At 63.4% G+C, this 22106-nt stretch overlaps 1 protein-coding gene across 1 annotated transcript in view; it reads right to left on the reverse strand.

Moving 5' to 3' along the window:
* Positions 1-363: 363 nt before the first annotated feature.
* The window catches only part of LOC122440964 (obscurin-like), a 62035-nt gene continuing 40292 nt past the window's right edge, over positions 364-22106 (reverse strand). The window contains exons 40-65 of the mRNA XM_043467611.1: positions 13885-14097; positions 13099-13195; positions 12669-12784; positions 12035-12147; positions 11710-11878; positions 11457-11544; positions 10554-10754; positions 9811-9871; positions 9264-9341; positions 8725-8897; positions 8610-8636; positions 7769-7921; positions 7639-7684; positions 7421-7498; positions 5080-7090; positions 4443-4523; positions 4016-4126; positions 3678-3845; positions 2851-2973; positions 2471-2641; positions 2120-2204; positions 1659-1898; positions 1201-1424; positions 1002-1077; positions 727-876; positions 364-627 (exon numbers count right to left, since the gene is read on the reverse strand). Of these exons, the coding sequence (XP_043323546.1) occupies positions 450-627; positions 727-876; positions 1002-1077; positions 1201-1424; positions 1659-1898; positions 2120-2204; positions 2471-2641; positions 2851-2973; positions 3678-3845; positions 4016-4126; positions 4443-4523; positions 5080-7090; positions 7421-7498; positions 7639-7684; positions 7769-7921; positions 8610-8636; positions 8725-8897; positions 9264-9341; positions 9811-9871; positions 10554-10754; positions 11457-11544; positions 11710-11878; positions 12035-12147; positions 12669-12784; positions 13099-13195; positions 13885-14097 (5231 nt within the window). The 3' untranslated portion in view covers positions 364-449. The remainder of the gene's footprint in view (positions 628-726; positions 877-1001; positions 1078-1200; positions 1425-1658; positions 1899-2119; positions 2205-2470; positions 2642-2850; positions 2974-3677; positions 3846-4015; positions 4127-4442; positions 4524-5079; positions 7091-7420; positions 7499-7638; positions 7685-7768; positions 7922-8609; positions 8637-8724; positions 8898-9263; positions 9342-9810; positions 9872-10553; positions 10755-11456; positions 11545-11709; positions 11879-12034; positions 12148-12668; positions 12785-13098; positions 13196-13884; positions 14098-22106) is intronic.

The following is a 22106-nucleotide window of genomic DNA, read 5'->3' on the forward strand; positions in this document are numbered from 1 at the left end:
AGGACCGCGATGGGAAAAGCTGAGGCCGCAGCCTCTCTGGCCACACCAGAACCCTGCCGTTTGGCTCCCTTCCCACCTTGCCAGGTGAGCCGGTGAGGGGGAGGGGTGGGGGAAGCAGCCCACGGTCAGTTTTTCTCTGAACATTTCCTGGGCGCGTGTCCATGTCCGAAGCAACCCTGACACAGAAAAAAACCCACCCACCCGTGAGAGCATGGAGCTGCCTCCACACCGCGCGGGCTCAGAGCTCCAGTCCTCACGCTGCCTTTGCCCGCCCGTAGCCCAGGACAGCCCTGCCCGCCCCCCGAACACCAGGAAGGCGGCAGGGCCCTCACCCTCTCCCCAGAACAAAACAGTGAGACAGAGGACAGCTCATCGGCGCTGCTTTTATTGCTGCGTGTGCACATGCAGGGCGTCCTGAGAGGCGGAGGCGCGGCCCCGAGGCCGGGGATTCAGCGCACGCGGGTCGGGCTCTGTTTCTTGAACAGCAGTGCCCGCCTCTTCTCGCGCTCTCGCACAAACACGCGCAGACCCGTGGTTGGGAAGGCCACCGCCGCAGGCTGGGAGCTGGCTGGGCCCTCCTCCGTCAGCCACGGGCTCTGCAGGCAGCTGGACGCACACGGCCGGACCCTGGAGACACGGAAGGGTGGCGTTTACCGCCCTCCCCCCGGCCACGGGCAGGTCAGCGCACAGGGGCATGGGCCGGGCCGAGTTGGTGGAGGTGCTTACCAGGGGTGCACACACAGCGTGCTTCGGAGGAAGGCCACAGCGCCCCCAGACAGGCCGGCATAGCAGCGGCTCAGCTGGATGAGCCCCTTGCGCAGGCCCTTCTGCGTGTCTCGCGTTCCCTCACCGCTCACCGGGTACTCAGCGCTCAACCTGTGTAAGTGGTGGTCACGTGGCTGACGTTACCCTCAGTGGATGGGAGTCACAGAGACCTGGGGTCACCATCAACAGACTTCCTTCCCGCCTGCCCACCCCGCAGAGCACGCGCGGAGACTCACATGATGAAGGCTGTAACGCCTATGGCCCAGATGTCAGTCTGCGGGACAGCACCCTGGCCCTCCAGGAGCTCCGGAGCTGGGGACGGCACAGGTGGGGGTCACAGGCTGTTTGCGGTGGAGGGGGCAGGGGGACAGGACTGGGGCTTGCTCCCAGCACCCCCCTCCCCCAGATCAGGCCTGGTGTCTGCGCCCTGCGCACCCATGGTCTCCATGTAGTCCTTGAATCTCTCTGAGGGCAGGACCCTCTCCTGGGCCAAGCTCTGGGCGTTTCCGAAGTCGATGACCTTGAGCAGGTTATACTCTGTGACAATCATGTTCTCCGACCTGAGGTCTAGATGCAGGATACCCTGGGCATGCAGGTACTGGGTGGCACTTAGTATCTGCCACAGGTAGTCCTTCACCTCTGATTCCGAGTAGGAGGCCCTGGGGGCAGAGGGCCAGTTAGGGGGCGCACGGGGAGGGGCACCCAGGCTCTGTCCACAGCCAGCCCCAGGGCGATCAGGAGGCACCAGCCTTCCCTGTGGGCTTAGGAAGGAGGTCCCAGATCTACTGAGCAACTGGTGGGCTGACGGGCGGAGGCCGGGCAAGGAGGTGGGTGAGGAGGCAGACCACAGTGCTCCAGCCAGGGCCTGGAGTCCAGGCCAGGGCGCCCCTCACCTCTCGGCCAGACAGGGGAGCAGCTCAGGCCCGGAGCACAGCTCCAGGATGAGGACCAGGTGCCTGGGGCTGAGGTAGGCAGCCTGCAGCTGCGCCAGGTGTGGGTGGCGTAGGCCCTTGAGGGCCTCGTACTCCCGCAGCACGGCAGTCCTGTCCGCGGGGTGGTAGGGCACGATCTTGGCAGCCAGCACGCGCCCACTGGCCTTCTCCCGGCACTGCCGCACCACGCTGAAGCGGCCCCTAGGGGGGAGCGCAGGCCAGGCTGGTGGCTCAGGCCAGACCCCGCCCTCCCTCCCAGTCTGGAGAAGCGCGCCCAGCAGGGAGGTCCGGGAGAGGGTGGCAGGTGATGTGGACACAAGTGATCAGAGGGGCAAACGCACGGGGCTGGGGTAGGAGCAGAAAGAGCCAGCGGGGTGGAGGAGGCCCTGCCCCCGCCGCCTGCCCTCCCGGAGGCCCTGCACCTTCTCATCTGCGTCTGGAAGGCGAAGGTCTGCATGCTGGGGAGGGGCCGGGCTGGCCCCGCAGCACCGCTCTCCTCTTCAGAGTCTGTAGGAAGAGGACAACCCTGCATAGCCATCTCCCCATGACTGGGGGCGGGCAACCCTGCACCGCCATCTCCCCCCAACCTCTTCTCCCATCACCCTTTCCCAACACGACAGGAAGACCCTCTTTGAACCCTCAACACTCTGCCCTCTCATGCCTCAGGCTGTTGTGGGTGAGGGGCCTAGTGGGCAGAACGAACCACCCCAAGTGAGTGTGGGACCGGCTGCAGTGGCGGGCGCATTCCCACAGAGGCCTGCCCAGGGGCTCACCCAGGCGGCTGGGCCCTCCCAGGAGGACCTGCTCCGAGGGGCTGCTGTAGGGGCCCATGCCCGCCTTGCTGACGCAGGCCGTCCGGAAGGTGTACGCCCCACCCCGGGACAGCTTGCCGGTGAGGTAGCAGCAGTCAAAGACGTCCGAGGCCAGCGTGTTCCAGCTGCCGCCTGGGCCACACAGGAGTGAGTGAGAGGCAGCCCAGCCGCGGCCGCCCACTGCCTGTCAGGGTGGAGAGGCCCAAGAGGGGCGCAGAGCGGCCAGGCGGGTCCCCAGCCCCCTGCTTCCGCCCACAGCGACTCTGGGACCCCCAGGAGTGGCGGGTTCAGGAGGGCCCCACACTTCCCCCAGGAGCAGCGGGTTCGGGAGGGTCCCACACCTTCCAAGCTGCACTGCACAATGTAGGTCACAGGGCCATATGACTCCACAGGCTTCCAGACCAGCAGCACCCCATCCGCGTGCACCTCCCCGATGTCCGGCCGTGGCGAGGAAGAGGGGCGCTCTGCGGGGCCCACAGTCAGCAGTCCGGGGTGGGCTTGCATGAGCTCTCTATGGAAGCCCTGAGCCCCAGCCGGCCCGCCTCATCCTCCTGCACCCTACTGTCAGGCCCCTGAGCCTACCCGCACCTGGTCCAGTTCACTCGGGGTCCTTTCCAAGGCTGACTAGTAGGAAGAGCCCAGTGCCTCTCCTTCGAGGGGCCTCGGGAGGTGTCTGCCCTGCCCAACCCCACCAGGCTCCCCTCCCACCGGTGCCCACCTAGGAGCCTCATGGAATGGCCTTTGCTCACAGGCCCCCACCAACCCCAGGCTCTAGTCAGGGGGGCCTCGGCTTTGCTGGGCTGTGGTGCAGGGCAGGTGGGGGCTGGCCCCCTCCGGGGATCAGGTCAGAGGTCTGAGAGCAAGGCTTGCAGCCTCTGTTTTGGATCCCCCAGAAACGCACCCTGGCGCTATGTTTTGAGAGCATGGTTGGACTGTAATAGCAATACAAGATGGGAAGCCGCTGCCTCCTGCACTACTGGAGAGACAGGGAGGTACCGTGGGAATGCAAGAAGAAGAGTCCCCAAAGAGGCGTCAGGGAGGGGGCCTGGCCAGCTGTGTCACCCTGCTCCCACGTCCCCTCCCAGGGCCTCCAGCCCCTGGCAGGGCCAGGCTGTGGGTGCCCGGGTGGTGAGCCGCACGTTCCCTGGGCCCTTCACAGCCGACCCACCTGCCCTGCGGAGGATGGCCGTGGTGGCTGCTGTCCCCAGCGCATTGCTCACACTGCACGTGTACACGCCCAGGTCCTCAGCAGTCACCACCAGGATGGTCAGAAGCTGGAAGTTCTTGAGCGTAGAGGAGATGAGGAGGCGGCTGCTGCTCTCAAGAAGAGCCCCGTCTGCAGCAGGAGAGAGTGAGCCTCAAGGTAAGCTCCCAACAGGTCCCTGGCTGGTGGTCACGCCCAGGGCCCACACCTTCTTCGAGCCCCAGTTTTGCTCTCCACAGTGAGAGTAGCGCCCGAAAGGAGGACCCTGCCTCCCTGCCCTCAGCCTCAGGAGAGCTCTTTACCTTTGCTCCAGGTGGCCTTTGCAGCTGGCTGGGCCAACACCTGGCAGGCCAGAGTCACAGACTGGCCCAGGACCACCGTCTCATCCGAGAGCTCCCTTAGGAACGACGGTGCTGGGGAACAGAGGGAAGGTGAGCCTTCAGAGGCGACCCTGGGTCTGAGTGCAAGGCCTGACCCCCACTGCAGGGATATAGGAGATGAGCCCCATCCCCAGCCGGCTCGTCTCCAACACCAGCGCCTGCTCCAGGAAGGCTTCCAGGACTGCCGGCTCATGACTGCTAGGGCACCAGAGTCCCCCTCTGTGCACTTGAGCTCCTGTCGATGTGAGCTGCCCCTCGCCACGTGCATTGGTCTTGACAGGGTTCCCCTTCCCCACAGTAAGGTCCCTTGGGCTGCAGGCGGGGCCTCGCCTCTGGGCAGTGTACCCACCTCGGTCCTTGCTCTTCAGGCCTGACAGGCGGAAGGAAGCGAAACCTGCCTTCTTCCGGGGAGGACCCTCCTTCTCCAGACCTGCAGTAAGGAAGTGGCCACAGGAGGGAAGTCACACTCTGGGGGCCCAGCTCCTCTGGGAGCATGAAAGGAAGGTTCTGGGGATCCCCATGTGGCAGAAAACCCCAGTCCCAAGGGGTCTTATTGGCAATGAGCTAAATCCACGGCAGAGGCACCACCCCTCCCTACCCCATGCGTCAGCCCGTTATGGGCAGGGCACCGCGGGCAGCTGAAGCCAGCAGTTCAGGGGCCCCCCGGCCATTGGCTGAGGGCTCTGGGATCAGGATCAGGGAGGGCCGGTCCAGTTCAATCTCCACGGGGGTGTAACTGCACTTGCATTACGCTGGGCTTCAGGGGCTCATGGGGAGGGACCGGAGGCCGCAAAGGTGACCTCAGAAACGAGCCAGTGTGTCCCGGGAGGGGTGGGCAGCATGGGGTCAGGGGAAGGAGCATAGGCTGGGGGGCTTCCTGCATCACTCAGGCAAGCTCCAGAGCTATCCTTTTGGCCAAGGAGCCCCAAAGTGCAGAGCGGGAAACGTGGATGTGCCCAGTTCCGGGGCAGGGTAGGGGTAGTAACCTTCAGGCCTGCCCCTCAGGAGGCGGGAGATGTGGGCTACCGAGGCCTTCACCCTCTGGCGTAGCCCCAGCTCTGTGGGTTCCTCCAGCAGCGAATGCCTTCCGGGGAAGTGGAAGAGACTGCCGGAAGGGGGTGACCACTTGCGCTTCCTGCCGCCAGCAGCTTTCCCGAGCAGGGCCTCCATGTCCTCTGGCTCCTCTGTGATCTCCAGGCTGGCTGGCCAGGGCCACGCAGCCTCCGGGAGCTCAGCCAGCTCCTCCCCAGCCTCAGACTCAGGGGAGGATGGACGCTCTGGCTCCACTGGCTTGGGGATCTTCCTAAAGATCATGAACTCAAATGGGAGATATTTGATGTCATACAGATCGGACAGGTTGAGGTAGGCAGGATCCACCTCTGAGATGTCCAGGGACACGGTGTCTGCTGCTTCTGAGTCCCCAGACAGGTCCCGGATCTGTACGAGCGACACTTGAGAGCCCTCGCCAAAGTCTTCCCACGAGCTCAACTCCTGGGCAGCCCCCAGGAGGGCTCTATCGCCCTCGGGTACAGGCGATGTGCTGGCCTGGGGCGGTGGGCTCTCAGTCCCTGCCTCGTCCTGCTCCTCCGAGGACTGAGAGACGGCCCAGGTCATCTTGGCCCACATGGGGCCCTGCCCCAGCATGCCACCGGCGTCCCCCCCAAAGGCAAAGGTGCCATAGCCCGCCACCCCTGCGTATCCCCCACGGGACCCCAGGGAGAACTTCCGCGTGGTCGCCTGCTCCTGAGGCCGCTGTAGGCTGGGTGAAGACTGGGACAGGTCCTCCGTCTCCTGGACCAGGCCTTCAGCATCCAGGGAGGGGCTAGGCTCTGTGCCCATCTGGGAGGCTGGCTCTGGGGGCCTGGGTGGTCCAGGCCTCTTGGTGAGAGGGACAGCCTTCAGCCCACTCTGAGAGTCTGTCTGGGGGCTTGCTTGGGCAGGGGGCAGAGAGGCCTGAGGCTTTCCTGGGAAGGAAGGGCTGGGGGATGACAAGAGGGCCTCTGTGCAGGGCTCTGAAGGGAAGGAGCCAGGAGGCTGTGGTGTCAAGGCCGCAGGGGGGCCACTGTCCTGGGGGGCCGAGACCCACTGGGGCTGAGAGAAAGGGGCAGCCTGCCCTCCACAGAGGTCCTGGGACGACCCCTCTGGCTGAGTGGAACACGCATCACCACTGGCGGACGGTAGTCTCAGCCCCTGCGGGGTCCCCTCTGGATGCTCCTTCTCCCCGGCACGTGCACCCCCTCCAGGCACGCCCTCTTCTCTGGCATCCTGAGGGCTCAGGGGAGCCGGAGCGGGACACTGCCCCTTGCTGCAGGCCTTGGTGGAGGAACTGGCAGTGTTCGGTGGGTCAAGGTCCAGGGAGCGGCTGGAGCCAGAGGCCTCCTGGGTGCTTGCTCTGGGCATCTGCACGGCCGTCTCCAAGGAGGCTGCTGTGGCCTGCAGGGCAGCCTGCTCCTCCATGGCAGCCGCCTCCTCCAGTGCACGATGCTCCAGCAGTGGCTCTCGAAGTCCCGGCAGGACGCCCGAGAAGTAGCCACCCTTGAGAAGGTGCCGCCGCCGGGCGGGGTGCCGCCGGCCCCCTGTGGACGGGCCCCCTAGCTCTGGGCCCTCGCCCACCTGCTGGTAGAACAGGCTTCGGATGACACTCTGCCGGGGCACACAGCCCAGGGCAGCTGCTGGCTCCTCACCCTGCAGCGATGCGGGCAGAGCCGAGGCGGAGGCAGGTGGACAGGCCTCGGCCTCCTCAGGCAGGCTGGCCGAAGGCCTCAGGAAGCCCCGGGGGTGCAGCAGCGGGGAGTGGGTCACCGGGGAGGATGGCAGCGACTTGGCCCGGGCGAACGGGGCCAACTCGTTGTCGGAGGAGGAGGAGCTGCTGGAGGAGGCGCTGGCGTCGCCACGCAGGTGCCGGGCAATCCCGAGGGACGGGCTGTCGGGCGGGCCCTGGAGCAGCTCCGGGATGGAACGCATCACCAGGATGGACTTGTAGCTCATCAGGGAGCGCTGGGGGCGTGGAGGACAGGGGGCTGTCAGCAGGGGACCGGCTGCTTCCCAGGCCAGAGGGGAACTCAGGAAACGGTGGGCCGTAAAACACGTGGCCCCCAGGGCTGTGTCATCTTGTCCCCACCGTGGCAGAGATGTTGCGTGTTGCCCCGCTTCACCGCAGTGACTCAGGGGGCAAAGACTTGAAATGAAGGGTGCCTGGCCCCACTCCCTTGCTCTGCAGACCCAGAAGGGACACAGAGCCAGCCTTCTGGGCCTCATTTCCCTCTCTGGCCTCCGACCACTTCTGCACCCCGCCCCCTCAGCCCTCCACAAGGCAGCACAGCTCACCTGCCAGCGACTGCGGGCCAGGAGGAACTTCAGCTGCTTGGTGTTGATGAAGTGGGCCTCCTCTGCGGGCACAGACTTCTGGGGGAGCCCAGGTGAGAGAGCCACGTTGGGGGTGGGGAGAGCCCCTGGGGCATCCTGCAGTCCTGGCAGGCCCCCACTCCTCTTGGCCTCACTTTCCCCCACTGTGAGCCAGGCCAGCCCACGTTCAGCCTACTCACCTGGAACCAGGGGTGGGCGAGGCACTTGGCAGCACTGGGCCGAGCCCTGGGGGAGGAAAGGAAGGTCCAGGTCAGGCCGAGGTCAGCTGGTCACTGAGGCAAGCCCGGGACCTCAGATGTGTGTACTCACCCCACGGCCTTCTGCAGAGCAGCCTTGATAAAGTCCTGGGCATCCTCACTGAGGTGGGTGGCCATGGGGCTACTCCAGGACACCCGCCCTTCCAGGACATTCAGAAGGGTTGCTCGGTCACTCTCTCCAGCAAATGGGGATGAGCAGGTCAGGCTGGAAGCAGAGACATGGCTAGCCTTCAGCTGTGATGTGAATTTCTGAGTCCATCAGAGGCAGGTTGCCAGGACAGGGGTCTTACGGGGATGGTAGTGACTGGGGGCCCCCAGCCCTGACTGGCGATGCCTCCTGACACCTCTCTCCTTCAGCCCTGAGAATCCCAGCATGTGTCTCAGATTTGCCCAGAGATCCAGCTTGGAGCTGGGATCCAGGCTAAGCCTGCAGTGGGTATCTAGTCTTAGGCTGGGGTGAGGATCCAGGCTTGGCCTGGGATAAGGGATCAAGTGTCATCTTGAGTTGGCACCTGGACTTAGCCTGAGGTGGTGATCAGGGGTCCACCTGCAGAGTAAATCCAGGCTCAGTCTGCACCACTAATGCCCTCGGGGCAGCAATAGCTGTTAAAAGGGACCTCTGGACAAACTACCCGGACCCTTTAGGGAAAGAGCTCCATGCTCTGCCCATGACCTAGCAGAGGTCCTCTATGACAGGGTGTGAGTGAGAAGCGCTTGGCAGAAAGCCCATATCAGAACTGGCGGACGGCATGTTCCCAAGATAGCTGCCCCTTGGGTCTTGCGTCTCTGAGCCAAGGAGCAGTTAGCAGTTCAACAGCTTCCCATTGGCCTGCTGAGGAGGGGTCTGGGCTGGCTTTGGAGGAGAGAGCTGACAGGAGCAGGGGTCTGCTCACCTGAGGTAGGTGATGACCCCCATGGCCCTGCAGAACAAAATCACAGCTGTGAGTCTCTCCAGACCTGGTCCGATGGGGAGGTGGAGGCCTGCCCCCCCGCCCCCCCCCCACTCACCAGATGTCAGAAGCCTCGTTCACGGGGGTCTGCTCGATGATCTCGGGGGCCACAAACTCGGGGGAGCCATATTTGCTGTACTGTGGCTCTCCCGGGGTGATTTTTTGGGCAAAGCCAAAATCACAGATTTTAATGTCTTCCCGGGCAGGATGCACCATCAGGATGTTGGGAGGCTGTCAGGCAGAGTCGGGAGTGGGTGAGCACACCCTGAGGAAGGAACCCCCAGGGCTCCCAGGCCTGGGGACACTCAGGGGTCTCTGAGGGGCTGCCCCCGCAGGAGGGTGAGGCCAGCATGAGACCATAGGCAGCCCCGGGAGCAGGTTTCAGCGCCCTCGGGGATGGCTTCTGCTCCATCAGAACTGCCCCCCACCTGAAGGTGAAGGGGCTGCTGTGAGGCGGTGAGCTCCCTGTCCCCAGAGGTGAGGAAGTCCTCAGAGGGAACTGGAAGTGTTGGGCCTTCACCCCCTCAGCCTATAGGCCCCAGGCTCCCAGCAGCTCTTGGGAGCCTGGGGGGTTGGGGGCAGCAGGGAGCCGCGTACCTTTATGTCCAGGTGAAGGATGCCTTGACTATGCAGGAAGTGCAGCCCCTCCACCAGCTGCTGGATGTAGACCTTGACCTGCGGCAGAGCTGGTGCTCAGGTGAGCTGGCCAGCCTCCAGCACCCCTCTCCTCACCTCCCTGCCTGCTCCCACCAATCTTCCCTCCAGATCTGAGCCTGGGGTTCGGGGGGGCTCCTGCAGGACAGGTTCTGTGCAAAGCCCCAGGGAGCCCTATAGCTGGGAGATTCCTCTGGGCCCCCAGGTGGATGGGTTTGGGTGTATGGAGCAGCTTGAGGAAAGCAGGAGGGGGCCGGGGGAGCAGGCAAGGGCTGGGCAGCTTGGTTAGTCCCATCGGGGGTGGAAAAGCAGGGAGCCCCGGCCACCGGAGGGCTTTGAGAGCCGACAGGAGCTGCAGCAGCCTGTGAGGGTCTCTGAGGGGGAGTGCTCTGTTGGGAGCTGGTCTGGTCTGGGCTGGGGCAGCGGGAGGCCTGCCCAGGCCCACACGCAGCCCTGCAGCTGGGTGGGCAGCCGGGCAGCAGTCAGTCACCTCGGCCTCGGTCACCACACTCTTCTTGAACAGGCGGTCCAGCAGCTCCTCCGACGAGCACCTGGGAGTCTCTGTCAAGGAAAGCTGTAGGCTCTGGAACCCTCGCAGCCTTGCGCTGCCTGGGGGGAGTCTTATCTCCAGGCGGGGGTGGGGCTATGCTGGGGAGGCTGGTGCTCGTGGTTGAGGAGGATGGGCAGGACAAAGCCCCCCAAGTAGAAGGACCGAGGACAGTGGGAGGCAGCAGAGTGGGAGTGGCACGCCACCCCGACTCCTGCAGGCGATGCTGAAAGGGGAGGTGGGGGTGTGGCGAGACCCCCAGCTGGGCCACACGCAGGGATGGGTGGGTGGGGGCGTGTGCCCTTCTCTGGAGCATGGGTTGGCAAAGATGCATCAGTGCCTGGGGCATGCCGAAGACAGGTAAGAAGCCCAGGTTTCCTGCTGGAGGCCAATGCGGGGAGCAGGAGGAGACAGACTTCTCAATGAAGCCATGCCTTACCCAGGGGACTGGGAGCTGGGAGCTCTGGGCAGTGGCAGTACGTGCGGGGGCGTGGGGGGGGGGCCGGGGGGGCGGACAGATAGTCAGGCAGCATCGCACTGCCAGCAGCACAGGCTGCCCCCATCAGGCAGTTGGGCCTGGGATCACCAGCACCACAGACCCCACCCAGCCCTGCAGACCCGTCTGCTGGGGCACTCCCCCCCACCTCCCGCCCCGCCACCTGGCGCCCTCAGGGTGAGGTGGATACAGCTCCAGGATGAGGATCAGGGTCTTCCGGGTCTCAAACTGGTCCAGCAGTGCAGTGACCAGCGGGTGGCTCAGGCCTGCTAGGATGTCCCGTTCTCGATAAGCCTGGGCACGCGTCCTGCTTCGCAGCGGAATGAACTTGGCAGCGCAGGCCATCTGGTTGCCCTTGTGCTGCACCCTCTTCACGAAGCCGAACACACCCCTGGGGGAGGGCACAGCGCGCTGGGGGCCCTGGGGGCAGAGCTTGGGGGCGAGGCTTCTGGGGGCAGAGCTTGGGGGCGGGGCTCCTGGGGGGCAGGGCTTGGGGGCGGGGCTCCTGGGGGGCAGAGCTTGGGGGCGGGGCTCCTGGGGGCAGAGCTTGGGGCGGGGCTCCTGGGGGGCAGAGCTTGGGGGCGGGGCTCCTGGGGGCAGGGCTTGGGGACAGGGCCCCGGGGGCAGAGCTTGGGGGCGGGGCTCCTGGGGGCAGGGCTTGGGGGCGGGGCCCCGGGGGCAGAGCTTGGGGGCGGGGCTCCTGGGGGCAGGGCTTGGGCGCGGGGCTCCTGGGGGGCAGGGCTTGGGGCGGGGCTCCTGGGGTAGGCGGTTTCCTGAGAGGAGAGGTGCCGGGAGAGTAGGGGCTGCGGCAGTGGGCACTGGAGGAGGCCAAGTTGGCATGGGCAGCGGGTACTCTGTGGACGGGCGTTTGCAGGAGGCAGGGGCTGCAGAGGGTGAGGGCTGGGGAGGCAGGGCTCTGGGTTGAGGGAGTTCAGTGAGCTCTAAGGGGGGTGGTAGGGGTGCAGTGGGCGGGAGGGCTGGGGGCTCCTGGTCGGAAACTGGCACAAAGGAACTCTGGGAGGCTGGGCCTGCGGGTCTTAGGGGGGTGGGGCTCCAGCAGACGAGGCTCCTGGAGCTGGGATAGGGACGGTACCTTCCAATTTCCTCCATGACCTCATAAAAGGAGTGCAGTTTCCTCCTAGAGCTGCGCTCACTGTCCCGCGTAGCCAGGGAAGGGGAGGCTGTAAGAGTGAGTAAAGATGATCACCCAGCCCCTCTGTCCCCCAACTTCATGCTGGAGCAGCTTCCCGTGCCTGAACCTGTGAGAGCTCAGGGGACCCCCATACCCATGGCCCCCACACCGGCATGGAGCCAAGACAAGGCCTGGGAAGGGGTCCCGCACTCACCCCCGTGGATCAGCAGCTCTGCCTTGCACAGCACCTGGCCGCCAGGGTTGTGGGCCAGGCACGTGTAGACACCTGCGTCGTGCTGGGCCACGTCCCTGAGTACCAGGGAGTAGGTGGTCCCTTCCTGCTGTTGGCTGAGCCGGGGGTCAGCTCCCAGCTGGGTGCCGTCCTGGAGACACGGGAGGGTGGGGAGGCCATCAGTTCACCCTGGGGGACCCCAGCACCGCGGCCCAGCCTGACCTTCCGTGAGCGCCGTGCCCAGTCCAGCGGGGGCGTCACACCTTGCCCCTCCCGCAGGCAGGCCCTCACCCAGGCCTGGCCCTACCTTGTACCAGGTCACTGTGGGCTGCGGGTTGCCCTCAATGACAGCCTGGAACTGCGCCGTACCGCCACTCTGGGCCTGCACGTCCTCAATGGTGACCTGCATGGACGGGGGGCCTGGGGTGGGGGAAGCAGCCGGTGGGCAGGAGCCAGGCTGTGTCCGCCACAGCCTATCCTGGGCTGAAATCTTCTGATGCCTGGCCTCCATTCACAGAGACCCAGACATGGGTGGACTGGCAGCAACCCCAGGTGTGTCTTGCTGCCTGAGCTGGGCAGGAAGGCCCTGAGACATACTCCAGGGTGAAAGAGCCCAGCTGCCTCCAAGGGAAGGGACCCATCCCTGACGGTCCAGAAATGCAGCCCCTGTCTTTCCTGCTTCAGCCTCAGCTCTCTGAGGGCGGGCCACAAGACTATGCCAGCTCTGCATGGGGTAAAGGCCCTGACGTCCCGGTCACTGCTGCCTCCTCTCCCCTCCCAGTGATGCCCCCTCAGAAGGGGACCCAAGCAGAGAGGCAGCAGGGGCCCTGGCCACAGTAAGGCTGGGATGTGCCAGGCAGCTTTGCCGGCCTTTCCATGGAAATCTCTCCTTAGCCTGGGGCATGGAAAGCACACATGTGACCTGCCAGGCCCCCACCTACTTGCAGCAGGCGTGTCGCTGGTCTGGTACACGTACGTCCTGTGTGTGGTCTCCGTGAACACGTGGCTGTGGACGTCCCAGAGCTCACCTGCTCCTGGCCAGGCAGGGCCCTCCATCCTGGGGCATGGAGTGGAATTAGCTGTCTGCCTCGCCCTTCCACTCTTGGGGCGTGGGAGGCCGAGATGGCGTTCTTGCCCCTTGCCTACTCAGGGGGCTGCAGGAGACTCTCTGGGAGGGGATATACAGCCCGTGGCCCCAGTCCGAGGTAAAGAAGCGAGCTCCCCCCACTTTCCTTGCCCCAGGGGTGGCCTCCCCCTGCCCTGGTAAGGAGAGTGCAGGGGTGCTGTGATCCCACCCCTTGCTCTCCTTTTCCCACGCCCCACCCTGCCCCCAGGACGTCCCCCCACCCCCCAGCCAGCTTGGGAGGTTACCGGATGGGCACCGTACGTTCCGGGACCTCAGCGTGTGCCTGAGCCGTCTGCTCCAGGCCCTCGTGGGAGTGAGGCTGAGGCGGCTTCGGAGGCTCGCCTGGTGGGAGGCAAGGGGCCCGGTGAGATGGAGCCCAGGACAGGGCCGGGGACAATTCCCCAGGACAGGCCTCTGCATCACCTCCAGGGCCCAGCATACAGGAGCACAGGCAGAGCAGGGGCTCCAAGAGCACTGGGTCCTTGAGCACAGACTCAGCGCCCTAACCGCGCAGGGGCACCTCAGCCCCTGGGCCGGGGGTAGGGCCCCGCAGCACACCCGGGGGTCTGGTCTACCGGGGCTGCGCTCACTTCTGCCCCTTCCTGTCCTCCTCCTTGCCCTTCACTCCCTCCCCTCTTCCCCCTCCTCCTCCTCCCCCCCATTCCTCCCCCTGCTCTTCCCTAGTCTCTCCCCTTCCCCTCCCCCTCCTCCCCATTCCCACGCCCTTCCTCTCCTCCTCTCCCTTCCTCCCCAGGAGCACCAGGAACCCAGGCTGAGGGCTGACCACAGGGTGCCACATGCTGAGAGTGGGCAGGACCTCCCGGAGCCCATCCCAGCATCCAGTTCCATAGGCTGAGCGAGGGGCAGGCCTTGTCCAGGACCCCCGACATGTAGAGCCAACAGAATGTTGGGGGTCCTCAGGCTCTGCCAGTTCACCCCCAGGGGAGGGCACCCAAAGTAACCAAGGTGGGGTCAGAAAGGAGGGGCTGTTATGGGTGGGGGCAGGGGTCCCGGAAGCAAGGGTACTTTGCCTTCACCCTGCTGCCAGGCCTCACTGGATGCAGCCCCAGCCTCCGCAGCTGGGGGCTCCGGGCTGGCCTCCTGGAGTGCAGGCGGCCCCCCAGGGCTGGGGCTGGGGCTGCCGTGATCCCCTGTGGAAGGTCCTGGAGCCTCAGGGCACGTCTGTGTCCTCTGGATGGGCGTGCTCTCCTGCCCCGGGGCAGCGGGGGCTGGGACGGCGGCGTCTGTAGGAGAGGCAGGTCGACGCACAGGAGTGAGGGGGGCCGGGGCCCGAGGGGGACACTGCTGAGATGAGGGCAACCCTTCCCACCCGCTGGGTTCAGGAAGCGTGGAAGGTGGAGGCCCCTGAGAAGGGGTCTGTGCCAGAGATGGCACTCCAGGCAGCAAGTGCTAGACTGGTCCACCCCCAGAGTGTCGCCCAGATGCCCTCATGAGAACGTCAGTTCCCACAGGGACAGCTGGGCCTGGATCCCCACCGTCCACTTTGGGCAGCCCCTCGGTCTCAGTCCCATCCAGTCATCCTGGGCTGGCCTTGCTCTGTATCCCACTCTGGATCCGAGGGTACTAGGTCACCCAGGCCCAGGTGGGTCCAGCCCCACGTTCCAGGAAAGTAAGCACAGCCTGATGCCAGATCAGGAGCCGAGAGCTCCTTACAGGGCTGGCTGCCTTCCTGCCTCCCAGGGCAGCCCCCATTCCCCACCCAGCAGCCCAACCCAGACCACCACACTCTCAGCTGGTCGCTGCCCAGCCCCCCACATAACTCCCCAAGGGAAGCTTCAGACCCTCCAGGAGCTTGGCTTCCTGCCCTCAGCCCCCAATTCAGCTCCTCCTCCACCTGACTGCCAGTCCCCCTGTGGCTGTTCTGGGACGCCCACCACTCCATTTCCAGAAAGGCCCCCTCTATGGAGCACTCTCCCATGCTCCAGAGCCTCCCTCCTGTTGATCTGCTACATTCTTGGGCCTCCCCAGGCTGAAGAGGCCACTGGGCAGGCTGCTGTCTGTCTGCAGTCTGTGGTGCTGGGGCGACCATCCTGTGCTTCCCCATCCCGAGGAGGTTGTCAGGACCCCTGACCCATCATGCCTGCATGGCTCTGACAAAGGACCCAGGCTCATGGGACGCAGGATGACCTGCTTGACCCCCAGCAGACTGAGGGCAACTACTATGGACACTGCAGCCACACTGTGTGCACCTGTGACCAGCCCTGTAGCCCACATGTGGGCAAGCTGGATAGGCGAGCTGTCACGCCTCCACCCAGGACCCGTAGGACTGACCAGGACCCACAGGTTGACGCTGGGTGTCCACCCAGGGCTGCCAGTGGAAAGGGCCTGGGCTGTCCATTGGTTGGTCTCCAGGGTCTCCTGGGCCAGGAAGGTCCCTCCCTCCTGAGACGCCGGAACCACCAGGTGGAGAAGCAAAAATAAGAAAAGCAGAGGCAATGCAAGGAACCGGTTTATTAGCATCATCAGGGTTGACTGATGGGACTGCTTCCCATGCACAGACCCTGGTCCACCCTGCTGAGAAGGCCCAGGAGGGCCTGTAGAGCTGGGCCCCACACAGGCCTCCTGGAGGCCAAGAAAGGTATCCAGGTTAGATGGGGTTTGACGGGACCCACAGCCTGGGTGAGAGCCAGGGCTGGACTAGGCCTGGACACTGGGACTGCAGCCTAAGCTGGCACACGCAGGGCCCATGTGGCCCCTGCCTGGTGAACAGAGCAGGAAGGATGCCCGAGCGCCTTCCCTGTGTCTGCAGCCCTGAGCCCAGAGCGGCAGCCTGCAAGTCAGTCCGGTCCATGCTCTCAGAGCAGCTTAAGGAGCCTCTGAGATCACGGATGCGTGCACCGTCCTCAGGTGACAACCAAGTCCTGTGAGGTAGGAATCGCCTGGTTTGGAAGGGGAGGGCAGGCTGGAGTCCTGAGTTGGTGGACAGCCAGGGGAGGTCAGAGCACCCGTGTCTGAGGCATGCCAGCTTTGGGACTCTCTCCTGATTGGAAACCCAAGGCGGCTGTGAGGTGAGTTGATGCTGGTGCCGGGCAGGTCCCAACGCCGCTTTCCTCTTCCTGCCACCCCGTGCAAGCAGGGCAGCTTTGTCAGCGGGATCCCAGGTCCAAGAGTCTCTCATCTCAGCCCCAGCCACCCCGTCCCTGCGGGTCTTGGCCTCAGCCCTGGGAGGGGCTGGGGTCCATGTCCCGGTCTGGGCGAATGTGTAGGGTGACAGTCTCCCCCACGGTCCCAAAGCTGACCGTCTGGGTTGAAACCTCGGTTTTGAAGCTGCTCTGGCCGCTGTCCGCAGAGCGCTGAACCTGAGTGCAGAAGGAAGGCTTCTGGGTTGCGGTGCCTCCAGCCCGGGCCTCCCGAAAGCAGAAGGAGACGCCCGTGGGGCCCCGGCCCTGCGGCCCCGATGGAAACGCCTCCCGGGGCCTGGGCACGCGGCCAAAGCAGCCGGGGGGGGCCCGGGAGTCTGGGGGGCGCCCCACACTCAGCAGGACGGGCTGCCCAACGGTGGGCTCACTGATCTCTCTCTGCAGCACCGAGATTTCGCAGGGCGGGTCATCAGCAGCACTCGGCCTGGGGCCACTGCAGCCGAAGGTCTCCCCTTCCTGGGGCACGTAATCCTCCAGGTCGGCCAGGGTGAGGGCACGGCCATGGTGCATGAGGATCTTGGGGTCACGGCCCTGCAGACCATCAGTACCCAGAGGCTCCTCCCCCTGGGAGGCATCTCTCTCCTCCTCCAGGGGGGCTTCCTCTTCATCACCCCAGGGAGGGGACGGCTCAGGGCTCTCTGGCCCCGTTTCCACGCAGAAGATTAGGGGCTCTCCAGCAGTGACCGTGGCCGGGGGCCCCTGGGTCAGCAGCTTGTTGTTGGAGTTGTTTGTATTTGGGTCTCCTCCAGACACCCTTCCAGGCAGCGTGAAGCGAAGCTCCTCAGAGCTGCCAGGCGTCTCTCTGGCCAGAGACGCACCCTTTGAGCCGGCCTTCTTCACCCGGACTTCAATGGTCTCCTCAACCTCCACCCATTTGGGCTGGGGCCTGGTGCCCCCCGGCAGGCCTGCCGTGTGGGTCTCAGGCTCCGTCACGAACAGAGTGGGCACAGCGGGCCGCCGGCCTGGCTCTGCCTCGGGCCTGGAGGGTCTGCTGGCCTCTGGCGAGGGCGGCAGCTCAGGAGCCAGCGGGCCTGGCCTGGGCAGGCTGGCGGGGTGACCGTAGCGGGAGGGAGACTTGCTGGGGGACTGGCGTCGGCCACGGGGGCTCTTCACCACAGTGGTAATGGTCTCCTCTCTGTGGGGAGAGGGCCGAGAGGAGATGGGCACAGAGACCCACAGCCTCGCCCGGCGCTCTTGCCGTCAGCACATTCGGGGGCCAGCAAGGGAGGTCAGGTTAGTGTCCAAGCAGGCAAGTGGTGAAATTGCATAAACAGACTCCTACGCATGCGCCAGTGCCCAGTCTCCAGATCCCCACCCAAAGAACCAAAGAACCAAAGCACAGTTTCATCTGGCCATCTGCGTACACCTGGGCTCTAGTGAGATCTCAAAATGAGAGGTGAGGCATGGGGGGAGGCGCATGCAGTCACTCAGGTCTCTTCCACCTGAGATGGGTCTGTAACGCCGCGTGCCAATCTCCCTTCCTATGTGTGACTGTCTCGTTCTGGAGACACCAGCCCTCCTTACAGAGCTGAGGGACGGGGTGCAGGGACAAGCCACACCGCCTTCCTCGTCAGTCCCACGCTTGCTCCGTGCTCTGTATCATGGCAGGAGGGCAGCGGGGGTTTGGGGCACTTCTCAGAGGGCAGGTGCCTTAGAGATCCTCGTCAGGGACTGCGGAGCCAGGGGAGCGCCAGAGTTTGGACTTGCAGCCCGTGCTTTGGGCCTCTGGGTCTGGGATGTGAGGCCTGGCAAAGACACCTGCCTCTGGGCATGGCCTTGCCGTCATGGGCGGTGTGAGCTCAGCCCGTGAGGTCAGATGGGGATGCAAGGGGATGAGGGGAGAGAACTCAAGTCCATGTGCATGTGAGTGTGCATGGGGCTCTGGCCAGGGACCTCGCAGCAATTCTGGGCGGTGCGTCTGATCCCCTTTGACAGGTGCAGACAAGGTTGAAAAAGGGCTTGAGACTTTCCCAGAGCCAAGAGTCAGAAGTCCACCCATCAGCCCAGACCCTCCTCTGCCAACAAGTACCCTAGTGTGCCAGGTACTGAGGGTGAAATGAGTAACAGGCAGGGAGCAGGAACACGTTCAGTAACACAGCTCTCCTGGGCCCTAGGACCTGCATTTCCCCTTGGGCTCAGGAAGAGGGATCTGGCATGCATGTGGTGACAACTCAGTGCTGCTACCAGCTGCCGGCAATGACTAGGACTCTGTCTCTCTCTTGTTGAGCTTTACTTCTGGCTAACTCGTGGGTACGGGCACAGAGCTGTGTGGCCACGCCTCGGGGTGCAGAGCGATGACAGATCCTGCCTCCACCGGCCCTCCCCTGGTCAAGGGGAAGTGCGGTGCCCCCTTCACTGGTGGGGAAGCTGAGGCATGGAGACGCAGCCTATTCAGGGCCACAGGCCCGCCTTCCTGCTTCACACGAGGCTTGTTCCTGAGTCAGAGACTGCCCAAATGTCAGGGCAACCTGGGCAAGGACCCACCTTCTGGCCTCAAGTGGCCTGATTTACTGAGGCAAGACAGTGAGCCCACGCCTCCTAAACGCTCCCCCGAGCTCGGCTCACTGCTGCCCCCATGAGGACGCGGAGGCCTCCAGCCCCGAGCCCCGCAGCACAGCACTGGAGGCCGCCAGGTGGCAGGAGCCTCTCTCCAAGCCCTGTCTCCTTCTGGTACCCGTGGCTCCTCACTGTGTGCTGTGCCCTTGGGGGGTGCGGTGCCAGGCAGTTGCCGCTCTCCACTCCTCAGGTGAGGGGGTACATGTCCTTGCAGGGTGACGGCTACTACCTCCCTAAGCCTGGAAAAGACTGGACGTGAGGACGCCTTGTGAGTTACCTAGTCCAGCCTCCCATATGCATGAGTCCCCAGTGGGGCTGCCTGGCCCCATCTCTGCTCCTTCATGTTTTTATTCATAAAACGTAGATGACAACGCTCCCCTCACAGATGAAATGTAGAGCTGATCTGCAGGAGCTCTGGCATGGCTGCAGACCTCCAGGGATGGGACTTCTTTCTGCCCCAGGCAGTCCCATCTACTGTGAGGTCGCACTCTGCTCTGGGGGAGAAGGGAGAAAGTCAGGGAAGGACTGACCCAGGACCTACCCAATGTCTGAAGATGGGTTCTGCAGCAACATTACCAGCTGCAGGCCCCTACAGGAGGTCTTCTGCCTAGGGGGAATTAAGAGGTTCCCCATCTTACAGCCTCCCTGACATCTGGCTTTAGGAAATCATAGTTTCTATCACCTCCTGGCTTTTGCAAGCTCTTCCACCCTTCCACTTCATACATTTCCGACTGCAAATCTTTCCAGATCATCCAGGTCAAAACCAGTCCTGCCTTCTGCGCATTCACCTAGCTCTGGACTGCTTTGCACCTCTTGTATTATTTAATTATCAACGATATGTATGGCTTTTCCTCAGCCTTGAAGGCACTGGAGAATGGAGAAGGGGACAGTGGCTGTGGCATCAAGGAAAGGAGTTCTCAGCCAGCTTCCGATCATGAGCCCCCCTGAGCAAGGCTTGTCTCTCCCCTGAACCTCAGTTTCCCCACCTTCTCAGTGTGAGGGCTGTTTGGAGACCTCTAAGGACCCTAGAGCTGTACTGTTCATTAAGGTTACACTATTTTAATTACAATCAAATTAACTAAAATTAAATAAATTTTAAAATCCAATTCTTCAGCCACACTAGACAAAGGCTCAGTAGCCACATGCAGCTAGTGGCTGCTGGAGTGGGGTGTAAAATAGAGATCACTTCCATCATCACAGAAAGTTCCCCTGGACAATGCTCTAGGTCCTAGGATACCAGATGGCAGCATTCTGCCTCCAGCACACTGGAGAGGAAACTTTCAGGCCTTGCTCTTCCCTGACTAGTATGACTGAGTCCACGCCCTGGGTGAGCCCTGGGACGTGCAGAATAAGTCAACCCTGCTGAGACAACAGAGCCATGAGAGGGTACCTGGACCCTGGAAGGGACAGCTTTGAAATGTGGTAGCCAAGGTCTCAAGGGGAGGTGAATGCCCTGGGAGTGTCTGCAAAGTGCTGGCGGTCTGTGTGGTGGACAAAGGCCATGGGAGCAAGCAGTCACGCAAGCCAGGGGCCAGGCTGCACAGGCAAGATCCGGGAAGGTTAGCGGGCATGCAGGGAGCACTGCAGTCAGATGGAAGGTTAGGAACACGCCTGCACTTACATGATGACGGTTTTCTTGGGGACCTTAGTCTCCTGCTCAGTGACTACAAAGAAAACAGTCGGAATAGCGAGGGTTACAGATCAGCCAGTGCTGGGGGCTGAGCTATCCGAGTGGACCGGCAGTGTGGTAACTCGTTCCGCTTAGGACACTGGCTCCAAACCCTGCTTGACTCTGCACCCCCTGGGAGGAATGTCTCGGCTTAGAGCCCCAGGCCCTTCACCCTTGAAACAGTGACAGTGCCTCCTCCAGGGGTCTGGGGAATGAGGCGTGGTGGTGACCATGTGTCCCCCATGAGGCAGGAAGCCCTGTCCCCCTCGAGGGGTCTTGCGGGAACTTCATGGAGAATAAGTGCCTAGTTCAGGCTGCCCACACAGAAATCCAAGCTCTTCCTTTAGTCCATGTACCCAGGGAGCCCTGGGTATTTGTCAGGCCCTGAAGTTCCTCTTTTCATAGAAACTGAGGTCTACAAAGGGGAAAGGAATGGCCTGTGTCTGGCAGCCAAACTGGGATGTGGAGGGCTGGTGCCTAGTTCACAAAAAATTCTAAGACCAAAGGACCTCTCTCCAGGGCAGAGATACTCTGGAGTCTTAGAGATAGCCCGTCTGAAAGCTGGGTGTCAGGCCACAGCAGGCCCTCCGGGAGCAACCTGAGGATGTCTGAGCAGGGTGCTGGGCTCTGAGCGAGCCAGGAGCATCCCACACACTCAACTGTTCTTGATTGTGCTAGCTGTCCTCCTCCCTGGAGCCAGCAGGGTAAGCCCTGTGGTTCCTGACAGGGACCCACACCCCAGAGACAGCCCGGGACTCATCCAGGACCCGGCAGCACCTACTCCCCACCATCTGGAAGCCTCTTCCTCTGTAGCTTCTGGGCAGGGTCAAGCTTGCCACAGATATGCCCCTCCCAGCCTCATCAGCGGGCGAGCAGGCAGCCCACCAGCTTCCAGCACCCATACATCTCAACAGTCCCTCTCACCAGACTGGGGGAAAGCTGAGGGGGAGGCTCAGAAAAGTCAAGTGACGTGGCCCAGGGCACACAGCCCCCTAGTCTGTGGGATTTTGTGCCACATAGAAAAGGACTTCTTTAGATGACCAGATGACCGTGACTATTTTAGCCTTGTTTCCAACTAGACAAACATGAATTAAATGTCCCAGCTGCGTCTGTGTGGCACTTGGGTGCCACATTTCCTATGCATGCGTGTGTGTGCGCGTGCATGCACATGTGTGTCCGTAATGTATGTGTGTGCACGCACATGTGTGTGACTATGTGTGTGCCTGCATGTGCTTCTGCAGGCAGCCTCCTGGGCAGAGGGGAGCCTACTGGGAGAGAAGATGGGATGCTGCCACAATGCCCTGTGTTTTTAGACGAAGTTGGGCCCAGAGAACACCAACCCGTTTCTGGCCTGTGGGCCACCCCCTGCGTACAGAACAGTGAACGATCCAGGGCCCTGATCCTCCCTGATGGGGGTCTCATTCTGTTGCTCCTGGGGGTGGTGGCCAGGGCCCCTGTGGGCTGCTACACTCCTGGCACCTTTGTTCACCATCTGACCTGCCACCAGAGCGGCTCTGGGATCCAGTGAGTACTGGCAACTATGGAAGGGTTACAGCCATGCCAAGCTGGGCGCTCGGCCCTGCGCAGTTTCACAAGCAAGGGGGCAGCGCCCCACCCCACGGGGCGAGCCAGGGCCCATTCTGGCTGCAGAGCCACTGGGTTAATGATGAAGCAGCAGGACAGGATTAGGAAGCAGGAGGCGGCGGGCTCCAGTCTCAGGGGCTGTGAAGACTGGCCTCGCCTTGTGAGGCACCAAGGCCATTTCCGACATAGGTGCGCCGCCCCCGCTCCAGACCCTGCGTCCACGGGGCCCAGACAGAGGCCCATCCTGACGGTGGAGTGAGAGTTCCGTGGGACGCGCTTGTTG

The sequence above is a fragment of the Cervus canadensis genome, chromosome 4, assembly GCF_019320065.1.
Source record: "Cervus canadensis isolate Bull #8, Minnesota chromosome 4, ASM1932006v1, whole genome shotgun sequence".
In the NCBI taxonomy this organism is placed as follows: domain Eukaryota; kingdom Metazoa; phylum Chordata; class Mammalia; order Artiodactyla; family Cervidae; genus Cervus; species Cervus canadensis.